At 36.1% G+C, this 25,851-nt stretch overlaps 1 protein-coding gene across 6 annotated transcripts in view; it reads left to right on the top strand.

Moving 5' to 3' along the window:
* The window catches only part of LOC102696553 (casein kinase I), a 72,399-nt gene extending 54,100 nt beyond the window's left edge, over window positions 1–18,299 (top strand). For 2 of the 6 annotated variants that reach the window (XM_006626845.3, XM_015368223.2), the window contains exons 5-14: window positions 1,339–1,487; window positions 2,047–2,281; window positions 3,610–3,695; window positions 3,797–3,881; window positions 5,188–5,336; window positions 6,680–6,772; window positions 10,968–11,063; window positions 12,789–12,895; window positions 13,400–13,423; window positions 15,663–18,299. In XM_006626845.3, coding sequence (XP_006626908.1) covers window positions 1,339–1,487; window positions 2,047–2,281; window positions 3,610–3,695; window positions 3,797–3,881; window positions 5,188–5,336; window positions 6,680–6,772; window positions 10,968–11,063; window positions 12,789–12,895; window positions 13,400–13,423; window positions 15,663–15,717 — 1,079 coding nt within the window. In that variant the 3' untranslated portion in view covers window positions 15,718–18,299. The remainder of the gene's footprint in view (window positions 1–1,338; window positions 1,488–2,046; window positions 2,282–3,609; window positions 3,696–3,796; window positions 3,882–5,187; window positions 5,337–6,679; window positions 6,773–10,967; window positions 11,064–12,788; window positions 12,896–13,399; window positions 13,424–15,662) is intronic. The other 4 variants (XM_015368229.2, XM_006626846.3, XM_006626847.3 and 1 more) reach the window with 4 other exon arrangements.
* Window positions 18,300–25,851: the final 7,552 nt, after the last annotated feature.

Here is a 25,851-nt window from a genome sequence, read left to right as displayed (position 1 = left end):
AAATTGCTTTTGGTTTGTTTCTGTTCTTTTTATGTTTAAGAGTGTAAAATTTACAGTCCCAGAGGGGTGCACTTCGTAATGGTTTATTTTATAATGCCATTTAATATTAAATATTTATAATATTTTATTACTAAGGAGGGTAAGAATCTCAGTGATCTTTTGTGGGATTTTATTTAAACCCCATTTTAATGCCTGCTTGTAGTGCCTTTGTGGGAATATTTTCCAGTTGGAAAGCACATATTGCAGCACTTTAGGAACATGACCGTGACTGAAAAATAAACCTGCAGGCTAAATTTTGGGATTCCTGCATCAGATACTGTCTATTCTGAGTTGTGCGGCTGTATGAAGTTTATGGTTTATGACGATCTCAGTGATTCTGCAGCTGTAGTGTTGTTATATTGAAGTAATTTAGCATTTGTTTCAAGTCGGTTTTTTTTGAGGATTAGATGACCAAAGATAGGTTACGGTCAGTAGTGCTGCTGGACTGTGGTAATGATGGATGCATGAACCTAGAATTTTGTAGTAACTTCATGTTGCTATTTTTCTCCAACTAGAACATTCCTAGCATCTTCCTTCTCTATGGTAATGTTATAGCCTGTGTACTCACAAGCCTAAGTTTCCATTTTTGTTGCCGTTTTATACCTATGAAATGAAGGGTCACAGTAAAAGTTAACATAACGTTTTCTTCAGGCATGTCATTACCTTTCAAAATTCTTACAATGCTCAGCATGTTGAAATATTAGCATTGCAGAATCTAAATATAAATGAAATGCATGTTTCATTAATCTTTCCCTCTTTTGACAGGACGGTATTGTAGTGAGAGCATGCATTTTATTTTTTCTGGTGCTGAGATGAAGTGATGAGCTTGGCTCCTCTGTTCTTCACCTGTATCCGTCCATCTGTCCATCTGCTTTTCCAGTTCAGGGCTGCAGGGGAGTTGTGGTCTGTCCCATCACACAACTATCACTATGTCTTTGGACTTTGGAAGGAAACCAGAGTACCCCACACATGCATGGGGAGAGCATACAAACTGCATATAGCACCCCAGGTCCAGAATTCAACCAGGGCTTTAGCACTGCGAGGCAGCAATGCTAATGACTGTGCCTCCCCTGTTCTCCCCATTTTGGAAAAAAAAAAGCAAAAATAAAAGACAATCCTACTGGTGTGATTTACGCATTTGGTTTTAGATGCCTGATACCTAGGAAGTACAAAAATGCTTTATATCCTGACTAAAAAAGCAGTTAACCTAATGAAAGTTGTCTTTTTCATTAAATGACACTGTTTGGACGGCATCATTTATTGAACACTTTAATGCATTTTATCCTCTTTTCTTCACAGATGGGATACCTCAGGTTTATTATTTTGGGCCATGTGGGAAATACAATGCAATGGTGCTGGAGTTGCTGGGACCCAGTCTGGAGGATCTTTTTGATCTCTGTGACAGGACATTTTCGCTAAAAACTGTTCTCATGATAGCGATACAGCTTGTAAGTACTTTGCTTTTAATGTATTGTACATATTCACCTTATATTCTAAGCTGTGGCAGCAGCAATGGATAACAAGAAACAAAACTGTATGTATTTTTAGGTTTCCACTACACATTTATTTAGATTCCTTGTGAGAGGTGAGGGGTATCCACATCTACACGAGCAGAATTACAAGGATAAAATGGCAAACAAAGTGAAGGATAATTTGGGTAGCACTATAGAGTGTTAATTAGGGCTTTGGACTATGATCTATAGATTAATGTACTTCGCTGAAAGTTGCTCCAGTGTATACATGGGGAACTTTCAGGGTCCTTTACTATAAATTGGAATTTGTCAGTTGACCTAGTGTGGTTGAATAAAGAACTAAAAATAAAAAAAGCTACTGAGCCTGAGTAAAGGCATAGTACTTGTTCATATATAAATGAATGTTAAAGAAACTATAAAAAAGTTTTTTTGTATGACAGTTTTTGCATGTTGGTTACTAATCCATCTTTTTAAATCAGAATTATCTTATAGACGCTGATAAACACTGACCCTCTTTTCCTTCTTCCTTCAACAGATCACAAGAATGGAGTATGTACACTCAAAGAACTTGATATACAGAGATGTTAAACCAGAGAACTTCCTAATAGGAAGGCCGGGTAGCAAAAACCAGCACATCATTCACATCATAGATTTTGGCCTTGCAAAAGAATACATAGATCCGGAGACTAAGAAGCACATCCCTTACAGAGAACACAAGAGCCTTACAGGAACAGCACGATACATGAGTATAAATACACACCTAGGAAAAGGTAGGGATACAACATAATGCATTCTGCATTTTTATTCATTTTTTTTTTTACTGTCCCTAAGAATTCTCTTAGTGACAGATGCCTCACAAGAATGTGATGTGTACAATTTGGGGAAAAAAATGGCAAATAAAACAAATCATTGATGAAAGTCAAAAAGTATCAAGAGAGGTTGTATTTATATAACATAAGAATGAATATGGACATTATAAATAATAAATCTGCTCCTGCAGCATTTTGGCCTGGGTTTCTTAGTCTACAATGCACAGCCAGCATAAAAAAATGAAAACTATATGCATATCCTTTTAAACATATTACATTTTATTTGTGCTTGTTACATGCTAGGAATTACTATTCCATGTATATCAATGCTAGGAATTAGAATTCATAGACTAAAATAAACATTTTATTTCTGCTTTGAATTGACATTAGGCAGCTTCCGAGAATATGCATTAAGAAGAATATAAACTCTTTTAAATATCATAAAGCTGCTGTTTTTATATATAGTTACATAATTTGCTTTCAGCTAGGATCGTGTTCGTGCCTTTTTGGTACAATGCAAAATACTAGTCAGAGATGCTGTGGCAGGATTAGAAGGAGATTATTCAATGTGTGAAGAGCTGGTGGAGCATGGCTTAGCAGCAGCTTTCTTGCAACATTAAAACACCATGGAAAACTCAATTGAAAAGGTTGTTTCTTTCAGAGTCTGTATTTAATATACAAACCATTTTAAGTAGGCAAAACAGAACAATGATTTTGTTAGTGTCGTGTCTAAGACTTCAATAATAAAAGTACATAAATCTTTGCCTCAAGTGGAGGTTTTTTAAAGAATGCTGAAAATATGTTCTTGAAAGCATTATTTACTCGAACCATTTAACAACACTTCTTATGTTGGGAGTTTTTCTTTGGATTTCCAGTTTCTAAGATCAAAGCATCTGGTTTAATGTGTGCCGCGTTGTGAATAGTTTCTGGCTAGTGGTTCACTGAAATTCAAAACAAGCCTTACACAGCCAGGAATGTAATGCATTGCAATACTGCAGTGTTACACTTGCAGTGGCACAACTCTGTATTTGGTCTGGCAGTGCTCTTAGAAAAAGGGTGGAGATGCTGAGAAATACTGTGGAGACTGTTTCAGCTCGTGTCAAGGAGAATAAAAAGTGAAAGTACTTAATTCTGTAAGATTAATGTTGAGGTATATTTATTCTTAGATATTTTTTCCACTAGCAAGATACTTAGCTCATTTCCAGTTATTTGTAGTTTTGCTCACAAAATAATGCTTTTCATATTTGCTGAAAAAGACCTCCTCCTTGAATTGATATCCTCTCTTTTAGAACAAAGTAGAAGAGATGACCTGGAAGCCTTAGGTCACATGTTTATGTATTTTCTCAGAGGCAGCCTTCCTTGGCAAGGCTTAAAGGTAAGTAGATTTGAGTGGTAATGCATTATCAGAAATAAGTAATTTTCAACATTGTGATTGAGTCTTTTTCAAAACGGTTTTTCTTTAATTTTTCATGGTAGGCAGACACTTTAAAAGAAAGGTATCAGAAAATCGGTGACACAAAAAGGGCAACGCCAATAGAAGTCCTTTGTGAAAGTTTTCCAGGTAGGTTTCTATTAGTTTTAAGATTTTATTAAGCTAGTATTGTTAAGTGGAGTATTGTCAAGTGTTCCCTAAGAAAGGCCCTACAGTTTTATACAAATATAAGGTAAATGTCTACTGACCTTTAAATAACAGCAGTTGTATCTGCAGTTATACTCGGGTAACTTCCTCTTTGGTTGGTCTTCTTTGCATGCTCATCAGCTTTACCAGGTGAAGGAAACATTCTTCTTGTAGTGTGAATGAATATGTTAACAGCAATAAGGACTATAGTGGTGGGGAAAAACTGCTGGGGGTTAGAGAACAGCAATAACACACTTTATTGTCCTGAACCTGCTGCTTAATCTTATGAAAGTTAGGTGTTGTGTGGAGTATAATTTCAATTACAAAAAGGAATAAACATTAAACTTAAATATTCCACAGAAATGTATTGCATACCTGTTTGTAAAATATAGCAAAGGAAAGCATTATTTATTATTAAAACACCAATACAGTTCATGTATGTATGCTAAAGTAAGAATATGAAAATTTATTAAAGCAATATTTATATTGCTGGTTACACCAACTGTAACTTAAATAAGCATTATATATTGCATGAATGGATTTATGACCTTCCACTGCGTATCCACTGAAATTTCTACTTTTAAAATATTTTTTATTTTACAATAAAGCCTTAAATCCATTTCTGTAAATGGAAAAAAAAAAACATTTTTCCTGTGTACCATATTGTCATATATCATTGCCCTAAGTGAATTCATAGAGATTTTATGGTGCAAATATCCTGACACCCATTTGGGAAAAAGTCAGTCTGTTCCACTACAATTAGAGATCCACCATACGGCATGTTTGAAGGCTGATGCGGGCGTGCTTATTGTTAATTTGTCAAACTGACAGTCTGTCTTCATACGCGTTTTTTAAAACTAACAATTAGTATGCAAAATACATGCTAAACAGCAAGGTAGGATACAGTATGATATTAATTCAGTATAGTCCCTTCGTGACCTTTTAAGCTTTTCTTCGTCTCAGAGCTCAAACATTATAGCACTATCAAGAGATTTTAAATTCCAGCACACATGATAATGTTCATAAGATTGGAACAAAACACACTAATGTTATGGGTAGTCTCTGGTAATATTGTTTCATATTCCTGTGTAAAACTGTTTGACAAACATTAATGCCAATAATTCCTGTTTTGGAAATCTCAATTAGAATTTGTATAAGGTATTCAGTTTTTTAGAGCTTGCTTGGGTTTTTATATCCATTTGATTAAGGATGGTTTTGTACTAATAAGATTTGAAATTCCTGTTATCAGAGGAGATGGCGACCTACCTACGATATGTGAGGAGGCTGGACTTCTTTGAAAAACCTGATTATGACTATTTGCGGAAGCTCTTCACAGACCTGTTTGATCGGAAAGGTTTTATGTTCGATTACGAGTACGACTGGGTTGGGAAACAGCTTGTAAGTATTGTGGATTAATTCATTATTTTGAACAATATTTCAATATTTTGAAGGTATTTCATAATGTGAATATCCTGTGTACTGTGGGGCACTAGTCACCCAGCTGTGCAGTGAAGACCCATGAAAGTACCATTATTACTTGTTTAAATCTGATTAGGACTGGTATTTTTGCCTCATAAAACATTGTGTTTTCATGGATATTTTTTTTAAAATGTGTTTTGTCAGTTAAGTTTATTTTACTATTCTACAGTTTTTGTGAATAGTTGTTTAAGTATGAAATTCATGTGCCTTACAAAGTACATTCATGTAATTTAAAATATGCTGCTCTAGATTTTTTACAGATCACATTTTTAGTCATTTCACAATCTCCAGTGAGTTTTCAACTAATTAGCAGTTTTGTTACATAAAAGGCTGCATATTGTGATAGAAAAGGAGCAAGAAGAGTTTAAAATGATGTAATTCTGGTCCTGTGATGTGAACCAGTTTAAAGGCTATAAAATAGTTTTTCTGTTTCCTTACATTATTCTGTGCTTATTTATATTTACTAAAGTAGAGTCTTTCTCATGAGAAGATAATTTAAGGGAGGATGAGGGAATCTGAGTTATTTAGTTTTTTTTGCTTCTTCCTGTCCCCATAAATATTATCCTTTCTAACAGTTATCCAGGCTGAGTATACAAAGAAAGCCTTGCTATTATGGTGCTTACAGAAAATGCCATCATATGTAATTAATGTACTGGGTTCCCATATTACATTTAACTTCTATTCTATTAATACCAACAATTAAGAACACTTGTGTATCAGATTTGTTTGAAATTAAATGTGTTTTCTCCCTTTGTATTATATGAAAAGTTAGTAGTAGACAAAGAGATCTTTGATCCTCCAGACAATTTGTTAGGAGAATTATTCCAAGAATCTTGTTTGCAGATACCCACTCTTAGCTGAGTGTTCTCAGCGGACTAAATGAAATTCTTTGTCATTGTTTGAATTGAGGGCATGGTTTCTTAACTCAAAAACATTTATTATGGTTGACTCCCACCTTTGAAATTTTACAGCAATTTTGACCTTTGAAATGCTTGTGATCAGTTATATGCAAATGTCTTAATTTTTCCTTTTTTCTTTCCCATTATCTTAAAGAGAATGCATGAACCACATTTTAAAAATCTTTTTGATTTTCTATTTTGTATTTATTTAAAACTATCTCTGGGAATTATTTTAGTAATGTGAACCATGTTTTGTCTGTATTTTACCAGTAGTTTCTCCTTTACTGTCAAACCAGTCCAAACGTATCTATCAAGACATAATATCAGTTTTCATTCAAGTTACATCGATGTGTTCAATTTCAGCCCACTCCTGTCGGTCCAGTTCACACGGATGCTGCGCTGTCCTCCTCAAACAGAGATCCACATAGAGATAAAACTCAGCAAGCCAAAAATCAGGTAAGGGCCATGGGGTGAAGTGTTTACTAATATCAGGTTGGATCTTTGTGTCATTTACTCAAATGACTTTGTGTCATTTACTTAACTAAAAAAACTGTTAAGTGCTCAGATGACAGCATTTCCTTCATTGTTTCAAGACTTGTAACCTTACAGTGCTTTGGTACTGAAATAACTGAAATTAAAGAGACTGTGTAGGAATTTTCAAATGATTCAGGAGTTTGAGAAAGGTAAATTAGTAATTTTGAAGAAAAATAAATTGTAATTTTAAACAATTGTAGCCTTATTCTTTTTTTTGTTTCTTGGGATTTTATTGACTGGATTTTGTAATTAAATGGTATTGGATGCAAAAGCTCTTTTGAATTTAGATTTCAAGAAATGTAAATATTTTCAATTCTTGTCAACCAATGCACTGACCAGCAACTGCAGTTATCACTTCCTGTTGTGAGCAAGCATGAGAAAATGGCTGGTGTTTTGAGAGAGCACTATTTTTGAGTATAAACAAGTGAAGATCTGTGCAGATTACCGAGATGTGTTGAAGTATATGATTGTTGATTTTCTAGCAAAGAATGTGTCAGAATAGTTAGTATACAGTACGTCACTAAATTAATCCTGTTTTCTGAACTTTCATTTTCCACCCTGTATGGGGCTGTTTTGCAAAGGTCATATTTTATTAGTTATCTAGATAACTTACTGTGCACACAGTCTGACTTCTCAGTGATTTCTGTTAATTAGACGTTCCTCGGGGCTCGACACTTTCTAATATATGCCTTGTGGGCTGTTTTAGAAGAGTACTTATTTACCATCAGCACAGTGCAGCCTCCTCACTTTTCTGCTGTTCACCTTATATTTAAAAGTTACTTAAAATACAAAGCATGTACAAGAGCCGTTTATTGACTGCTTTCCAATCAAATTGTAAAATTCAAAGCCCTCATTAGAAATAACGACAAACACATGCTACTACATTAATTGCATTAAGTTGTAGAGTCCCCCATCATTGTAAAAGCCTTTAAAAGCACTGTAACTTCAATCTATTATCTGTAACAGCTCCAGCAGCTAAGGACCACTATATACGGTATGGAGGTTAAAACTGTTAGGTTAAACTAGTCATGGTATATCGTAACAAATATTAGCAGCATAGTTGTTAGCATTTGTGCTTCACAGCAGTGGGGCTCTGGCTTCAATTCCCAGGGAAAACCTAAGATGCTGTCTCCTTGGAGTTTTTATATTCTCTGTCTTCATGTGGGTTTTCAACCACAGTCCAAAGACGTTCTGGTTGACATTCTGTGCTTTCTGGAAAAATGCCCTGTAATGAGCATGTTTGATTACCCTGCAATTGACTGTCAATCGCAGCTTTCCTTGCACCCGTAGCTTGCTGGGATAGGCTCTGGCATCCTCAGTGACCTGATAAAGGGGTTAGAAAATAGATTGATATAATGACACTCTTTGGAATCAGTACTCAGTGTAACATGCAGGTTGGTCTCCCTCTGTTCTGTGTTCGTAAACACAGTGCTGTCTTCATACAGGAGACAAAGGATATCCCTCGAGTGTGCCATTTGAAGTCTTCCAAAAGAATAATGTTTAAAACCAATATAAAAGTGCTAAGGTTGACTGTTATGTTCTGTCTCAGTGAACTGGTAGTATAGCGGTAATACCTGTACTCTATGTCAGTTGAAAATGTAAAGAACTATATTTTTCATTTTATAATGTTTTGCCCTTCTTTGAACATATGAAATCCTGACTTGGTCCTACTTGGGGACCACAGATACTGCTACTCATTCCAAGTGACACCCTGAGTCCCATCCTTCTGTGCTTTGTTCTTCTGTTCTCATTATGTGGTCTTACTCTTGTGTGAAGGACTTGTCACCACTGATGTCTTCTAACATGCTGTATGTGAAAAGGGAAATGAGAAAAAAAGGTTTCAGAATCAATGCGATTATTTCCCTTGACAGATTTACCAAAAATAGACCCAAGGTTACACATTCTTACAGATTACTTAACCATTAAGAATGCTTAGGTGAGAATAGAATGTTCTTGTGCTGAAGGTGTTAATTCACTGTATGCTTTGCAATTTTGAGTAGTCTAGTATAATTATGTCCTGAAATGGAAGAAAAAATGATTTAGTTTACAGTGCCATGTATTAGCTTTTTTAAAGATTGGCCATTACTTAAAATGTCACCTTCATCTAACTGTAGTTAGGTAGCTTTTAATCCCCTTCTAGGTTACTTTTTTATTGTTTTTGGAGAGAATTTCATGTACATTTCATGTTTTGTTGGGGGAGATACCTTTAATCTTTGTGAAATTAAGATTATCAAGATGAGAAACTATTTTTTTGTTTGTCTGAACTAAAATTATTTTGAAATGACCTATATCGGGTCAGGAGCTTTTTAGTGTTGACTTTGTGATACTTTTTAATAAACTTGGTATTCTTCTGTCAGACTTTGTTTTGCAGACAACAAGGCTTCCATGAATTTTGGGATTATTTTACTGTGCTATCCATAGTGTACAGCAGTGCCTTTTTTTAATTGTGTATTTCAAATAATAGTCCTCAAACGTGCATATATGTGAATATATATACACCTCTTTTATAAATGCATCTAAAATAGATCATAAAAGCAAACTTTTATTCAGCTAAATACAACATCTATCGGAGGCCAATTGACAGACTGACAATGATTCTTTTCTCCAAGGTGGTCCCTGCTAGACATCCACTATAACCTCAGAGCTAAAATCCCTATTTCTCGAGTCTGTTGTACTATATGAAAAATAATTCTGACTTATACATGCACAGTTACCCTGCCATATTAAAATGAGTACCTTGAACATAACAGAGAATTTCTGTTTGGTCTGCCAGTTCGTGTTGGTGTCACCTTTCTGAATCAAAATCATTTTTCAGGCCTTCTCTGATGCACTAACCCAGTGCATCAGAGTACATACTGCAGTGTTTGTGTGATGTTTTGTATTTGATTCTGCGTATGTCCTTTGTAATGTAGGAGTGGCTCTTATGTGTTCCCATTTTCTGGGCTGCTTGCCTGTTGACACTTATGTCATGGCAGCTCATTTTAATGTGGCAGGATTAGGTGTATACTGCTGATACACATTTATACATAAGAGTATATGCTTTCAGGCATGTTATCTTGTCTTCAGGCACTTTTGTTTCAATGATTGGAGCTGACCTTTGGCTAATCACACAGTCTTTTGTTTTATTTTAATTTGAGTAAATTACAATGTTTAAACTTAATTAAGCTTTTGCTTCATTACACATAGCCCCCCGCCCCATCTTTTTTTTTCTTAAAAGATAAAGCTTAGTGCAGAACTTTCACCACTGCTGGAGGAGGTTCTTCTCAACCATAACTGCTTCCTGCCACTCAATGGAATCTGTTTTTTTTCTTTTTGTTTAGATCATTACATTTGTTCCTTTTTGTGTGAAACAGGTACTGTATTAGTGGTTTGCAAGTGTCATTCTCATGCAGTGGGCTTGTTGTCTGCATGCAATGCCAAGAACAAGACCTGTGAACGATATGGATTGGAAGTATAGTAGACCTACAGTAGGAGCACTCAAGTTGCTGCGCCACAGTCAGTCAAAAGAGAGTGCTCACAAATGACCTTGTGAGCTTTAAGCATACAGAGCATACAACTAAGCATGAGCATAGTTTTTAAATCAAGATTAATTTTATTTTTTTACGTGAAAATGTTCCATCTTAAACTTCCATGGAAGATGAGATAAAAAAAAATCTGTCCTTTTAATAGTGCAGTAATGGTAATATTCTCTCATGGCTCTATACTATAGCTGAAAAAATGCAGTCTCTTCATGTATGACCCCTACTGAATACAAAGGTGTACTTTAGAGTTTCATGAAAATCAATAATAGGAGAAATTAATGCATTAGTCCTACTTAATGATTGCTTCATCATGGCCTGCATGATTTCCAGTATGTTTTACGGTAGCACTTAAGACTTCATCCGCTGTCATTTAAATTTCTGTAGCTAGTGGACGCATTACATTGGTTGATTTTTGTTTTCCTTTTGCTTTTCATGTTTTTCACAGCCCTTTCAGTTCTTCTGCTTGTGTAGTAGTTTGTCCTGAGTGTTCTTTATTTCTGTATACGTTGCTGGCCAAAGCATGCCTGTTTTAATGCTCTTGTGGGTTTTCTCTTCCTCCTCTCTCATGCATGCTCTATGCAAATTAAAATGGGCAGTCGACAGACCACAGGGCAGCTTGGGAGCCCCAGCAGGCCAATCCCCACCAATTGAGAGCTCACCTTGCAGCTGACAGACATGGTGGCTCGGTACAGGTATTTCCCGCTTCTTCGCATGACCAGTTTACTCCCTTGCATCCTCTGTGTGTCCCCCAAGCACACCTCTCTTGCTTTCTAGCATGCTGCTGTGTGCAGAGCCAGGTGTTTCCCCACTTTTCGCACCTGTCCTGTCTGTATTTGAATGCTTAGATTACAGGTCTTTGTAAGTCCCTTAGTTTTTTTCTTCACGTCACATAATTTACTAGTTGGAAACAGTGCAAGTGCATTCTTCAAAACCATTTCTCCGTCAAAGATGGGGAGAGACCTAGGTCTCTTTCATGTGACGGAGGTCTTTTCTATAAAACGTTATACACCTGAAAAAACGTTTCCCTTCAGAAGTGATTGATCCCGTGACAGCATGCCCATGATATGATTGGCTATGCAGATGAAGCAATCATTGTTAAAAGAACTTTCACCCATCACCCATGGTGATGCTGCTTTTACACAAAGCCAACATTATGTTAATTAGAATACCGAAGAGCCTGCTTACATATCTGTGTAAAAGAAATGGTGACATGGGCTGTTTTTGGTTTGTTGGGGTGCCACAGGCATAGAATAAAAACTAATTTTACAGATAAAATGAGTTGTATGTATATTTTTTTATAATGGGGTGGATATCCTTAAAATCATATTGCTCATATTTTTTCAGCTTTGATTTAAATCTATCTGGTTTCACATTTAAATCAGAAATGCTGAATGTACAGTAGACCTACAGCTCTACTACTTATCTTAGCCATACTAGTCATAGTCATAACAATGTAGGAGGTTCTGCTGAGTACAAATGTTATCAACTGCAGCATTGCGTGCATTCCTCTCATTATTACTGTATGTGTGTCTTTATTGGAGTGGAACAATGGTAATCCTGGTGAGACAGCTTGATTTAGTGTCACTTGCTCATTGTTTAACAATTGTATAATCCATTTTCAAAGCTGTGAATTGACTATAGAATCAGGCTGTTGGGTCAGTCCTTTAATGTCTTAGAGATATACAGATAAGAATATAAAGTATGTGGTGTATTTCGTAATGGAGATGCCGTAAAGGAATCATTGCCCACAGTTATTGCACTTTATACAAATGAGTACAAAATGCATTTTGTTTTCATGAACAGTATATTCTGTAAGAAATGTTTTTACAGTTAAAGGTTTGTCTAGTAAAAACACTTTTTAATTCTTTGTAGAATGCAGAATACATGGCATTCTTATTCAATCAGTGCTAATCTGCCTTTTTTTGTTTGAAGGTTACAATTATTTTTAAAACTATAAAACCTGACTTCCCCCAATTTGTAATACAATTTGTGTGTTAAATACAAGGTTCAAATGAATGACTGTCATGTTCTTCTAAAAATGTTTGAACATATCTCTAAATGTACCTTACCGTGTTTAGCCTTAGGCTTTTGAGACTTTTTTTCTCAAGTTAAAGCTAAGGTTCTTTACATCAGTAGGACCCCTTTATCTCTATTTTTATCTTTTTTTTTTGCTCATTAATTAATGATCCTTTTTGTGTTTTTAAAAGAGAAGTCCATTGATATCTAATCTGTGCTGTGTTAAGTTCAACATTTTTTGTTAGGTTTGATGTTTGTGTAGAGTTACAGGATATTTTTCTGAATGGAAACAGTTACTTAGGCTTCAGTTTAACACTCTGGTTTGCTCGGAAGACATCGTGTTAAAGGTGTGGCTTAGGTGATGTTGTCAAGTCAGTCATGCCTGCCTTTTGGGTTTATAGGTGGTGAGTTCAACCAACGGGGAGCTGAACACGGACGACCCCACTGCTGGACACTCGAATGCACCCATCACTGCACCCCCAGAAGTAGAAGTAATGGATGAGACAAAGTATGTGCCTCTTCATTCTGCCACTCTGCAGCTCAGATTTAAAAACATAATTTCTGAAATCTGATGCTCGTCACTGCTTTAGTGTCATATGTAACACCAGAGAACATCAGAAATTGCAATCTGTTAAGCTTCAGTGCCCAAGCATCAATTTCTCTCCATGTGAATAAAGCTGGTCATACTGGGTCAGGTCTGGCAGTCTGTCAGTTGGAGAAATCTGTTTATGAGAGTGGAGCGGACTGTCCCAGTATGTGCTATTGGATGATGTGCAAGGGAGCCCAGCAGTAATGTGGTATTGAATTAGTTTACTATGTAAAACTCCTTATTTTCTTGGATGTGGATTTAATTTTGTATGTTTTGTTACGTTTCTGCTGCTGCTTTTGCTGCTTATGTAATTTGACCTGTCTAAAACGAAGTCTGCCCATAAGGCAATTCATTCAGTTAAATCTGTTTTCTCTCCTGGGCTTTTTTTCATTTCTTTTTTCTCCGTGTTTTTCTTTTGTATAGCTGCCAGAAAGTGTTGAACATGTGGTGAGTTGCTCTAGACTATCTAATGGCATGTGTATCTCCAGAAAATAAGGCATTACTGTATATAGGCAGCTTTTATCTTGTAGGAAATTATATGCTTGCATATATGTGTAAAATACAGAATAGGAGCAAAATAAGATGTACAGTGTGCAATTTAAGGCTTTGGCCACCTTATTAAGGGCTTTGGGCCATCAGGCAAGTTACTATAATTGCTTATTCTGTGTTCCAAGCCCTGGTTTCTGATTGAAACCATGATCATGCTTGAAAACCTTTTAGTACAGTGCAGTATTTTAAGAGATATGTGTTCTGTGGCAAATTAACTGCTTGCGTGTGCATATGTGTTTGCTTGTAAAAACATCAGCAACATTGCTAGCAAGGGAATCGAGAACAAAAACCCTTTTCACATAAGCATTACACCTCTTTCAAAATGAGAGTGGCAAGCTTCATAAGCGTATGCAGTGCAATATCTAGCAGCAGCGAGTCACTCTTTAGGATCAACCGTACTTGTGAATTGGTGAACATGGAAATATTTGTTGTTCACACTTACAATTTCCATTCCATAAATTAGAGTTTGAAAGTAATAAATTTGGCTTTGGTTCAGGGGATTAGTGGAGTGTCCCTGTATTGGGTTCTGTATTACAGTCACTGTTTTTCTCAGTTGTATCAGTGATCTGGATTCTGGTATACTTAGCCAATTTTTCAAAAGACGCCCAAATTGGAAGATTAACTGTAGATGCAGGAAGTCAAAATTCAAATTCAATGGTAATTCAAAAAAATGTACAATTTTAGTCCAAAACCTAGAAGGCAGCACACAACCTAAATAGGAAAACAAACTATAAATAAAAGATAAATAACGAGATTGACAAAGTAGTCAAAGGTGGCAACCAAGATGTTAAGATGCATGCTTATAATTGTGGAATTTAAAACAAGAGGATGTAAAATTAGACAGTGTACTAGTAAGATGTCATTTAAAATTGTGTACAGGTGTGTTCAAGTGGCTTTATCAGTAAAGCTGCTTGTAGTTTCATCATTGGGTCATGTCCCTTGCCAGCTGCCTCTGGGATTCCCCAAAAAGCTGTACTCGGCCATGGTGCTCTTAGCTTTTAGAGACAGTGACCCCTGTGGCCTCCTAGCTGGTTGCAGCCTTGTGATGCAATTGGTGAAGGATGCACCTCTCCTCTAGTTCATGTTGAATGTCTAGTTCAGGGCTATGTTGCTTGTGACGTTAGAAGACAAGTGGCTTGAAGGTGGGCAGGTTGGAGGAGTTCTACTCTTTCAAGAAATAGCAGTATTAGACCCTCAGATCAGTTGGCTGCTACCAACTGAACAAGTTAGATGGGTCAAATGGCTTATGATATAATTCCTATTCGGATATTACTGTCACAGTCTGGAAACGTCAATGTAAAGAATATGCAAAATATAACTTATGAGCCCTTTTCTTCCAAATATTCCTTTTTATACTGGGTCAACAGGTTGGAATTGACACTTTTGATTGGTTAACACTGACACAATGGAAGTCTCCAAGGATAAAGGATGCAGATTTTTTCTAAACAGTCCTTTGCTAGCAATGCCAAGGAAGTGAATCGAAATGTCTTAAAATGTGCACTGTTTGAAGTGGTTGATATTGTTGTATTTTAAGAGACTAAAATCACATTGATATGTACCTGTAATGAAAGAGCTTGTTTTAGCAGTGAGGTTTAGGGTTCTTCTGTACATAGGTTTTTAGAAGACTATAAATGAGTTAAATATCTAAGGAGTAATTGAATATAAAATAGACTATTTTAGACAGCTGAATAATTTTAAAAGATGACCTTCATGCTAATGAAAAGTGACCATATAATGTTTATTTATGTATCTTTATTAAGATTGAGCGTCCAATTATCATAGGCTTTTAAGTTCCTAGAAAGTTTTTAAAGGATACTTTGCATTATAAAAGTCTATTCCAAATAGTACTCGGTAGTCCTATTTGTCCATAGTAATAACTAAATATAAGAATGCACATCAGTATGCTAAAAAAGGGAAAGTCAACAGCAAGATGATCTGACTGTTTTTTAAAATGGTTTCTGAAACGGGATAATTGTAGTGGGTCAGGAATAGGCGCTTAGCTGTTTCATGGGTACAGTAGTAGAAGTTTAACGTTGTAGTGGTTACGGCCTGTGCTGTACAGCTGTACAGTTCAATGCAAAGAGCCACAGGAACACATCTGTCTGTTAATTGGATTTTTTTTGTGTGTTCTTTCCAGGTGCTGCTGCTTTTTCAAGCGAAGAAAAAGGAAAACAATTCAGCGCCACAAATGACTCTGGAGGCGAACAGACAATGGGGAATTACTGACATGTTCATCTGCGGCCTCCTGATCACAGAAATCATCTCGGCGGTGACAAAGCAACCAAGAAAGCATTCTCAAAGGGTTCCTCCTTAGACATTACATGGCGTATCCTTCGGTTTAGTTGTCTACAGATATGATTTTTTAAAAGTATTTTTATTCTGCCCAGTCCTCTGGAAGCTTTAAAGATTCTTTCAAACATAGCTATTTATTTTGAAATTTAAAACCGAAAAATTAAGGGTCACGCTGTCCCTGGCATTTGCCAAATCTTTTTTTTTTAAAGTAAAGTTGAAATGGAGAATATTTTTTTTTTTTCCCCAGTCATATATGGAATGATACAGGGAAGTCCAGAGATGGAATAATGCATTTCATTGATCATCCTGCAAAGGACATGGATTTTGCATTAGCTGCAGGGTTGGAAGTTTTGACTGCAGAGGACCTTCCCATGAGAAGAGATGAAAAAAGAGAAATGTGCTGTCTTATTCTGACCAATTTAGAGATTATTTTTTCTCATTCTTTGAGGTTTTCCTTTTTTTTACAATAACTGCACTGATTTTTTTCCCCTTTCTAGTATTAATGATGGTACTGTACTTGTGTTTGGGTGTAGCAGTACATTCTTCTTTCTGCAATACAGTTGGTACAGCCACTGTCCAGAGGTACCTATGAAGGAGTGAACAGATACTATGATGTAGTGTTTTATTTTTAGCAGATGACAGATCTGAGTGCGTTTGGTGGAGTACATACAACATCCGATGGCCATGAATTCATGAGTGCTCCTGCCTCTGAAGTACCTCAGATGGGGATCCAGTGTAGTAGAAACAGCAGCATGTGCTTGTTCAATATTACAAAGTGTTTGTATTATGTAAATTGTGCTTCCTGAAGAATTTTGTGGGGATAGAAAGACACAGTATGTAATCAGAGAGGAGCGTGCTTGAGACTTGAAAATAAATAAACACAATTATGTTTTAGGGAAGTTTGGATTCAGAGTTAAAAAAGGGACATTGTGGATCATCGATGAATGTATATCTGGACAATGCTGGGGTAGTGTATAGACCAAAATATCTTTTAAAAACTGGAGTTTATACCTGTTGCTGGACAACAATGATTACCCTCCATTAGATGACAGCCTGGATGTGCCATGAAATGGTGTTTAAATCTGCCTGTACAATTATCTGTGCTTTGGTTTATGGTATGTTAGGAAGAATAATGGAGATAGGTCAGACAATACTGCCTTGTGCATACAATAGATATAGTACCAGTGCTATACTCTTAAACCTTTGACGCTGCCAGATAGAGATTTCATATGACTGTCAGAGGTGTCACAAAAGAGACAGCCTGGTACCCCCCCCCCCCCACATACAGTCCCTAGAAGTGCCTGCATTACGAACAAACCAGCTCTTGTATAATAAAAGGCCATTCATTCCACTTTCCATTCTGTGCTTTCAGTCAGATAATAATGGCGAAGGTGTGCTTGGAGGACTTTTTTCTTGAGGAAAACGAGATGAAAAATACTTCAGTAATGGAGAGCACCACAGGGGGGAAGAAAACAGATTTTACAGGGATATATGTACAACATTTTGAGAGATGTAGTGCTTTCTGCCCAGTCAACATTGCTGCATTGAGCCATTAAAGTCATAGCAGAAAAAAGTTATCGTCGTGAACGCACACCTCTTAAGTTCATTATGTTTAGGTTGCAGGTGTCTCTTTTGTTTTGTTTTTGTTTTATCTGTCAGTCACAGAAATTACTGGCTGAACAGATCACTTGGAATTGTGTGCATTAACCTGTAATTTGATACCTTGGCATTCTCTGTACCATTTCCTCTAAGAATTTCTACTTCCAGATATCTTGCGTTGCTTTGTTTTCTGTCCTACGGAGTGCTCTCTTGTAACCTTTGATCCAAAATGTTGCAACTAGCTCATTTAATATTAAAAATGTCTTAAGAGATCAATTATTATGTAAAATTCCATTCTATGGGCTTCAAAAATAAAGGTCTGGGGAGCTTGTCGCACTGCACTGAAAACACCTCAGTCTCTGTAGTAATTTGACCAAATCCTTATTTTAACCTCTATTTCTGTGTAAATGTGTGAAGTATGATTTCTGTATTCCTAAAATCGTACATAGTTCACTTTTTTCGTAGGACCTCCTCTTTGCCTGTGCAGTGTTTATACAGTCTGGACTTTTCACAGGTACCAAGCTGTGTGCGTGTGTACAATTACTGCAGTTATGGACTGTAACCATAAGGAAGTTAAACCTTTTCATTTTGCTGCAGTGGAGGCCAGTGCATATAGACTTGCTTGTTACCAATATTTAAGTAATGCGTTTGTATGACCTGGATTTTTAATTTTATTTTGTATGTTTTTTTTTTCTGGCATTTCATACTGGTCCTAAAGGGGGTATTGCAGCCATGTTGGGTTTAGACCGACAATATTGTGCATTCATTGCTTTCCTATTCATACTAATGAAGTCAACTTTGCCTGACTGTCTAAGTAATGTAATACATCCCTGTTTAAGAATATGTAACTGAGGAAAAATTAATAAAAGTAGTTTTTTTAATATTGGTGCGTCCATTTAATTACAAAAAATGATAATATACATTAGGCACAGATCTCAGTCTGGTTATAATTAATATATTTCTCTGGGTGGAAAAACATTAATGGACACTCACATCTCACCTAAATCTTTATAAAATCTTTTTTGGAGGGGTTAAATTGCTTCTTTTAGAAAATAGGAAGCTTTTAAGTAAGAAAAAATCCACTCACCTAAAGACATCAAATCTATCAATTTGCTGTACAGTAGATTTGAGGTTTATTGAGAGTTTAAATATGATTATTAAGGCATCCCTATTTTCTGTCCAGGTTACCAAGAAAAGAAAACCTAATTGGAACTGACTATCCAGCTTTAGACAACAAATTTGAAGGGAGATTGCAAATCTTGAAGTAATTTAACATTACAGTTATTACTATATATGTAATTGCAGATGGGAGCCATTTGATTTTAGTCAGCCACGTCTAATCTGTGGTTGTGTATGCTGTTTCATCTAGTAGTGTAATAAGGCTTGCATTATATGGGTGAGATAATATAGGGTTATTTTTGGTTTTAAACTGGTCATAGAAGGAAGTAAATTCTCTGACCTTTATTCCTGAAGTAACATTAATTAGTTAAAAACTATATTTTTTCATATTGAGGCAATATAATTCATGTTCTTCTTAACTTAGTGTGTACTAATATGACAACTACTTCTACATTGTTGGCAGGAAATATGATCTCTGGGGAAACCAGAAAGGACAGGAAACTTGCCTGCTCAACTGTGATCAGCTCAGGAAAATAACAGTTAATAATGTATGAACTGATAACAGTGCATTAACTCCACAGACCACTGTGTGTTAAGAATGTACACTTCCAAAGCCTCTTGAAAAGGAATTAGTTTATTATTCCTGGAATTACGTAGTTATTGTTTATCCAGTCTAAATGTAGGTATTTTATTCTCCAGGAAATTTATGTAACTGAAGCCCATTTAAAACATTTCTCCACTTATTCACTCAGCAGGTGTCAGAAAGATGAATAAAATGTGCTGTTGAGCATTGTTTTTTAAAGCTGTTTTAAATGCTGTAATGATTAATGAATTTGTCTGAGGTTTAAAAGGGTATACTTAGCTTGTGTCCGACTTCTTTAATTGTTAAAGCCACTTAAATGACTGAAATGTTCATTTGCACAGGATGTTATTTATCAACTGTTAATGGATGTAGGATGACTGGGTAATTTTATATATAAACACAGACCCCTGATTTTACCAAGAGAAATTAATTAAGACATTACTGTTACATTTTCTGTTTTGAAGATTTTATAGCAGTGAATTGAGAGGAGTGATGTTCTTCGGTAGCAGTAGCAGGTAATACTGTAATATATTTATATATAAAGTATTTCACTATTTTATAATTATGCAGTTAAAGGGTTCAATATCCTCTGAAAAACAACTAAGGTTCTGTATCTATTGAAAAAGACCTCATTGACAAAATTGTTAGGTGCCACTATAGTTTGTGTGGTTCTGCATTTTATGTACTTTTATGATATTGGGTCATCACAGAAACTCAAAAGAAAATGCCTATCTTATACTCTCCTTAAAATATCACACAGAAAGATCCTCAGCCTGCCTTTGAAGAATTTAGGTATCTATAAGGCTTTGTGACCACACAAGTTGATTTATTTGAGATGAACACTGGCACAAATATAAACTTACGGAACCTTGTTTTCTTTTGTCTCTTATGTATGTTTCATGATCATACTCTGAAAAAATCTTAGCATCAACCAGCAGCCAGTTATAAGTTTTAATATTTTAAAATTATTTCACACAAAATATGTTTTGTTTTTAAACCATTGCAATTTCACTCTGTTGTGACTTTTTGCAATACCACTTTCTCCGATATGTTAGATGATTAACAATGTGCTCATGAGAGTGTATGGCTCATCAGGTTCAGTTGGTTGATATAGCATTGCAATTAATTTTCTTTTCTTCTGTGAGCTGTTGATCCGTGTTAGTTGGATTTGTGTAGTGTTAGTCTGTTTTTTCCAAATAATACCTGAATCCAAATGTATTTTTAAAAATTCAAGAGAAATAACATCACCCAAAGGAAAAATGCATTTAAAGATTTAAATTACAGTCATGGAGGTTGTATGTTCTCCCTGTGTTTGTTTGTTTTTCCTCCAGGTGCTCAGTTTCTTCCTGCAGTACAAAGACACACTGGTGGGCTAATTGGTTTCTGGGAAAATTGGTCCTTAGTGTGTTCGTGTCTGGTTTGCGATGGACTTATGTCCCATCCAGGGTGTATCCTGCCTTGCATCCATTGCTTGCCAAAATCGGCAGGTTTTCCCGCAATGCTGAATTAGAAGAAGCAGTTACAAAATAGTTAACCCACTTGGCTGAGGGCCAACCACCTTGCCACAGGATGAGGAAGTTAGGAGTGCAAAGGTGGAGAGTGATGTCATGGAGAATTACTAGAGTAGCCGAGGTATTGACCCTACTAAAATCCAGGTAGTCCAAACCAGCAGCCTAATTGAAGTTATACAAACATTGGTGATGCTGTATAGATATTGTCTTTATGGATTTCTTTCCCATTCCCTTCATAATATCTGAATAAGCTCCTGTTTGAAACATAAGGTGCAAAATTCTAAATATTTTTAATAACTCATCCTTGAATTAACAGAAATCCTTCATCCCCATTTGTCAAGAAATTGTCTTGGAAATCAAATTTACTCTGATCAATGTCAAGCTGAGCTAATAAAATCAGACGTAATGTACAGCAAATGCATTTCTATGCCAAAGGAAGACATACAAATAATTAACTGAAAAAACAAATGCATAGTCTAAACATTCATCGATTCCATCATCTCTTGATTTATTGTTCTTTTAGAAAATAGGATTGAGATTCAGCATTTTTCAACTGTCCTTCAGAAATAAATATTTTATATATTAACAATATACCAAGGATGGCAAATGTAATACATTTTTTCTAAGTCTTAACTTTATTAAGCATCTCAGCTAACATTATTAGAATAGCTTCTGGGTCAGACTGTATTGCACTCAATGATGTCTTTCACAAAACAAATTGTACTCATACAAAGAACTTTTGTAAGGGTAAATCACATTTTTTAACAAAACATCCCATTCAGCCAAAACGTGACTGGAGGCAAGCACAAACAATACACAAAAGGCAGGCTGCACCTGTTTCAGCAGGCTGCATCAATATCAGCTGGCTATTGATTTCATGACTGAATTAATACATAAAACAATAATACACCTATTGAACAGCAGAATTTAAATGACATCTTGGCATCTCTTCCGTATCGCATAATGGGGCTGGCAGAGGTAAAAGTAAATATCTCCCATCACGTTTATTAAGACCCCTGAATATGACAATGGATCGTATTCATGGTGAAAACGGAAAATAGTTTATTTAAAATTGCATCCATTATGATTGGTTACTAAGACTTCTAGCTAAGTGTATCCCTTAACAAGATGAGTTATAGCAGGAACAATTTTTACCTTCTGGTCCTGATTTTTCAACAACTGTATATTCAGTTGTAGTTTGGTTAGATCCTAATAAATGTGAAAGACGGACAAAGTATGCAGAGGCAAAGTACATTTGGTGTACCTCACCTGGCGGAGGGAATTTGGCTGCCTCACTGTAAGGATGTATAGCGGGGATTGAGCCAGGGAGCTGCTGCAGGGGTGTAGGTGGGGTGGCGGGAGCGGTATGAGGGACACGCTCTATGGGAAGTTCCGGGAACGAGAATTATAATCTCAGGCAAGAAGAAGTGTGTGCGGTTAGGATCTATCCTACCTCCCAAATTGCTGTTATAACTTTGTTATAATTCCATTTTGCCAAGCAGGTGTGTCTCATTCAGGGCTAGTGTGGGTATTGAGGCACCCAACGATGAGGCTGAATGTCCTGGCTTCCAGGCCATTGTTTTGGCATCATTATTCCTCATTGAATTTGAATGTAGTGGTTAGCATTTCTGCCTTTCAGCTCTGGGACACTGGGTTCAATTCTTGGGGTTTTATCTGCATGGAATTTGTACAATATGTGCTCCTCATGTTTGCATAGGTTTGGCTGGGTACTCCTGTTTCCTCCCACAGCCCAAAGACATACTTGTAGGTTAATTGGCTTCTGTGAAAATTGACCCTAGTGTGGGTGTGTATGTGTTTGTGTCTGTGTGTTCCCTGTGCCTGGCATGGCATCCCAACCAGGATGTACAATATCCTGCCTTGCGCCTGCATTGCTTACCTGGATAGGATCCAGCTCCCCATGATCCTGTATTTGATAAAGCAGTTAGAAGATAGATGGATAAATGCCTGATGAAGAAATCATTCCTGTGCTTGAGACTAAGCCCTTGAGATTTCATTTACCTTAAGCTATTTGTGGGTTGTATGCAGTATACAGAATGAAAAAAAATGTCTGTGACTTTCTTTGGGATGGCACACTGCCTTGGTTGTTGGCATTGCTGCCTCAGAATTCCTGTGTTCAATTCCAGAATGGGGTATCAGTTGGTGGAATTTGCATTTTCTTCTCATGTTCACTTGAATTCCTCTGCATGATCCAGTTTCTGCAGTCTCTGAACTAATGTCTCTGAATCATCCCTGCAGTATATACTGAAGTGTATTTCCTTTGATAGACTGGCATCCTGTCTTAGGTGTAGAGTGCCTTATTCTTCTCGGACAGCCTCTGGGTTGCTGCTGTTCTTTCCACAGATAAATGACTTCCTGATAATGGATGAAAATGAAATGCAGTTAAACCTTCTTTTCTATGGCTGTGCTGTAGCTTTTCCTCACTAAAAGGTAATTGTTTCAGCACACAATTATTTTGGGAACACAGTATTAAATTGTTACATTCACCCAGAGGGACATGACATAGCCTTTAATGGAGTCAGACAAAGGAGTCTTCCAAATTAGGTTCCAGCTAGTTACATGCTATAACTTATCTATCATCAATATTTTGTCTCTGATTTTCTAAAATCTAAAATTGCAAAACCAACTAGGTGCATATGTTTCAACATCAAAATAATATATTACTGTAGCATACACAAGCCTTCTGAAGGTTTAAAACCAATCCCAGTTTTTTGACACCTCAATAATTTTGTTGGTGTGAATTATTTTTCTTAATAATATTTATAACGTTCAAAATAATAATGGAAACAGGAAAAACAATTTTCTTAAGCAAATAAGTTTAAACATACAGTATAAAGTATAACCCATATGCAATTCTGTCTTGTAGAAAATCTAAGTAATATATTCTGCAGTAAGTTTCCACTTGCTATGAGGTATATTGGTCCTTGGTATATTGCTTTATGCACAGCTTGACATCTACAGTAGCTTTCGTGCTCCTGTACAAATTATCAGTGAAGGACTTTGGAATGGTGCTACGAGTTTCCTGTAACAGCACAATTCATCAAAGTTACTTGACTGCCATTTGAAGCATCCTTATAACCCTGCATGACTTCTGATGTTCATATCAGGACTATGTGTAAGCCAAGGTGTTTTTTCGAGTGTTCCATTGACCTTTTTACATCCCAAAGAGTGTTTCACCTTGTGCATTTGGGGTTACTGTCATTTTGAAAGATGAGTCACTGCCCTGCGAGGCACGTCCCTATGCGAATGGCTTGGTGGACCAGAACTCTTCTTCTAATCGTCAGCAGACAATGTAAATCCCCGACACCTTCGGCTGTGGTATAGCCCCACAATTGTATTGATCAGCCCCCCCATGCTTCACTGCTTGACTATTGTACACTCATCACTACATTGCATTCCAGTCTGCCTTCAAATGAAATGCAGATGATTATTGCAAAACAGTTCAGATTTGTCATGGTCTGTAAAGATCATCTTCTTCAGGTTTTATCATTTCAGCTTCATTCTTTTTATTTTTGTGTTATTTAATTTGCATCTGTGCAATGTTGATTGAGAACAGTTTGCACAAAAATGTATTTTACTTTTAAGAAGGTGTGGTGGTGCAGTATTTAGCAATTGGTACCTCTCAGTGCTGGGCCCTGGGTTCTGTTCCAGACCTAGTGTGCTAGCTGTGTAAGGTTTGTATGTTCTCACTGGTTTCCTACCACAATCCACAAACATGCTGGCAGGTTAATTGACATCTGGGAAAACTGGCGAGTATGTGCATCACTGTGTGTCTGTGAGCCCTGCGATGGACTTGTACCCATTGCTTGCCAGGATAGGCTCTGACTCCCCCATGACCCTGTATTGGATAAAACGTTTAGACAATGGATGGATGGATAATCATAGCTACTTATTTACATATGTTTTCCTTTGTTTGACTAATATATATTTAATATAGTTATAGGATACCTTGGTAAAAGAAATCAATTAGTAACTATTGAAATGAGGCCATTATTATTGACAGTAATGATCTGATCTGAGCTGGTATGAGTTCAGCTGTATATCTAAAAGCAGGCACATGTTATTACTGCTTTCTGTCATTTGTCCTAAATGGTCTTGGAGGAAAGACTTCAGATGTATTTCATTTAAACTGAAAACAGCCAGTGTTTACTGAATGTGTTTACTGTTCACTAAACAGTAAACATATACTGTAACATGACCAAGCAAGAGACAAATTAGAGATAAAAAAACACATACTGTAAGATTATAAATTGTTACAAGCAACAGCAGGTTGTTAAAGTAATTTTGCTTGCTTGGTTACGAGAAACTTTTTGATCCAAGCATCACATCCATCCACTCCTCTGGAAATATCACAGGGATGGAGAAACCCCAAACAGCATATTCTGTTTTAAACTATGTTAAACTTTCAATTGACGTCTATTGTCAAGCACACTATTCTACTGTATCAAAGCGATATGTTTAGTAGTATTAAGCTGTTTTACAAATGTATTGGTAATGCAACAACTCAGTGAATTAAAACAATGCAAATATGTTTGAGTTTGCCACTTTATCCAAATTTTGAAAACCATCAATGTCATGTTTGATCAACATTTCAACATTTTCTTTTGAAAACGTCTTTAATCTACCAGCAGGGGGTGCTGTGGGATCATGTTCTATATATTTCATTGTTTTTTTAGAAATGTGATGTCTAAAATGTGTTATAAGGACTACGTTAGCACTACTACACATAGTAATTATAACAATAAACAGCTAGCATTTTTGTAGTGCCAATTTATTGTAATTGTTAAATTACCGTTGATACAAATACCAAAGGATTTTTCATTTTTGTGAAAAAATGCTTTTGAAAGAAAGGCACCACTCCCTCAGTAAAAATAGAATACAATTATTTAGAATTACTGTACACAGCACCAATAAACAATTGATCTGCATATCTGTGCTAATATAAAGACTGTATGTGTGCATACAGTATGTGTACCTTAGATAATTCTTCCTTTTTTCAAATAAACTAAGAAAATAAATAAAATGCTTCCAACTGTAAAGCTGTTAAAAATATAATGAAATATAATACAATATAGTATAATTTTATTGTAACTGTTTAAAGTAAAATAATTGTTATTGATGTGACATTCATTTTAAACTAAGTTTACTTCTAATTTATAGCTATTACTGATAATTCTTCTACTTTTTTCTCTATAGCTAGTGCG

This window comes from Lepisosteus oculatus, chromosome 3, assembly GCF_040954835.1.
Source record: "Lepisosteus oculatus isolate fLepOcu1 chromosome 3, fLepOcu1.hap2, whole genome shotgun sequence".
NCBI lineage: Eukaryota > Metazoa > Chordata > Actinopteri > Semionotiformes > Lepisosteidae > Lepisosteus > Lepisosteus oculatus.
The sequence above is the reverse complement of the archived record's forward strand: the minus strand, read 5'-3'. Positions and strand labels throughout refer to the sequence as shown.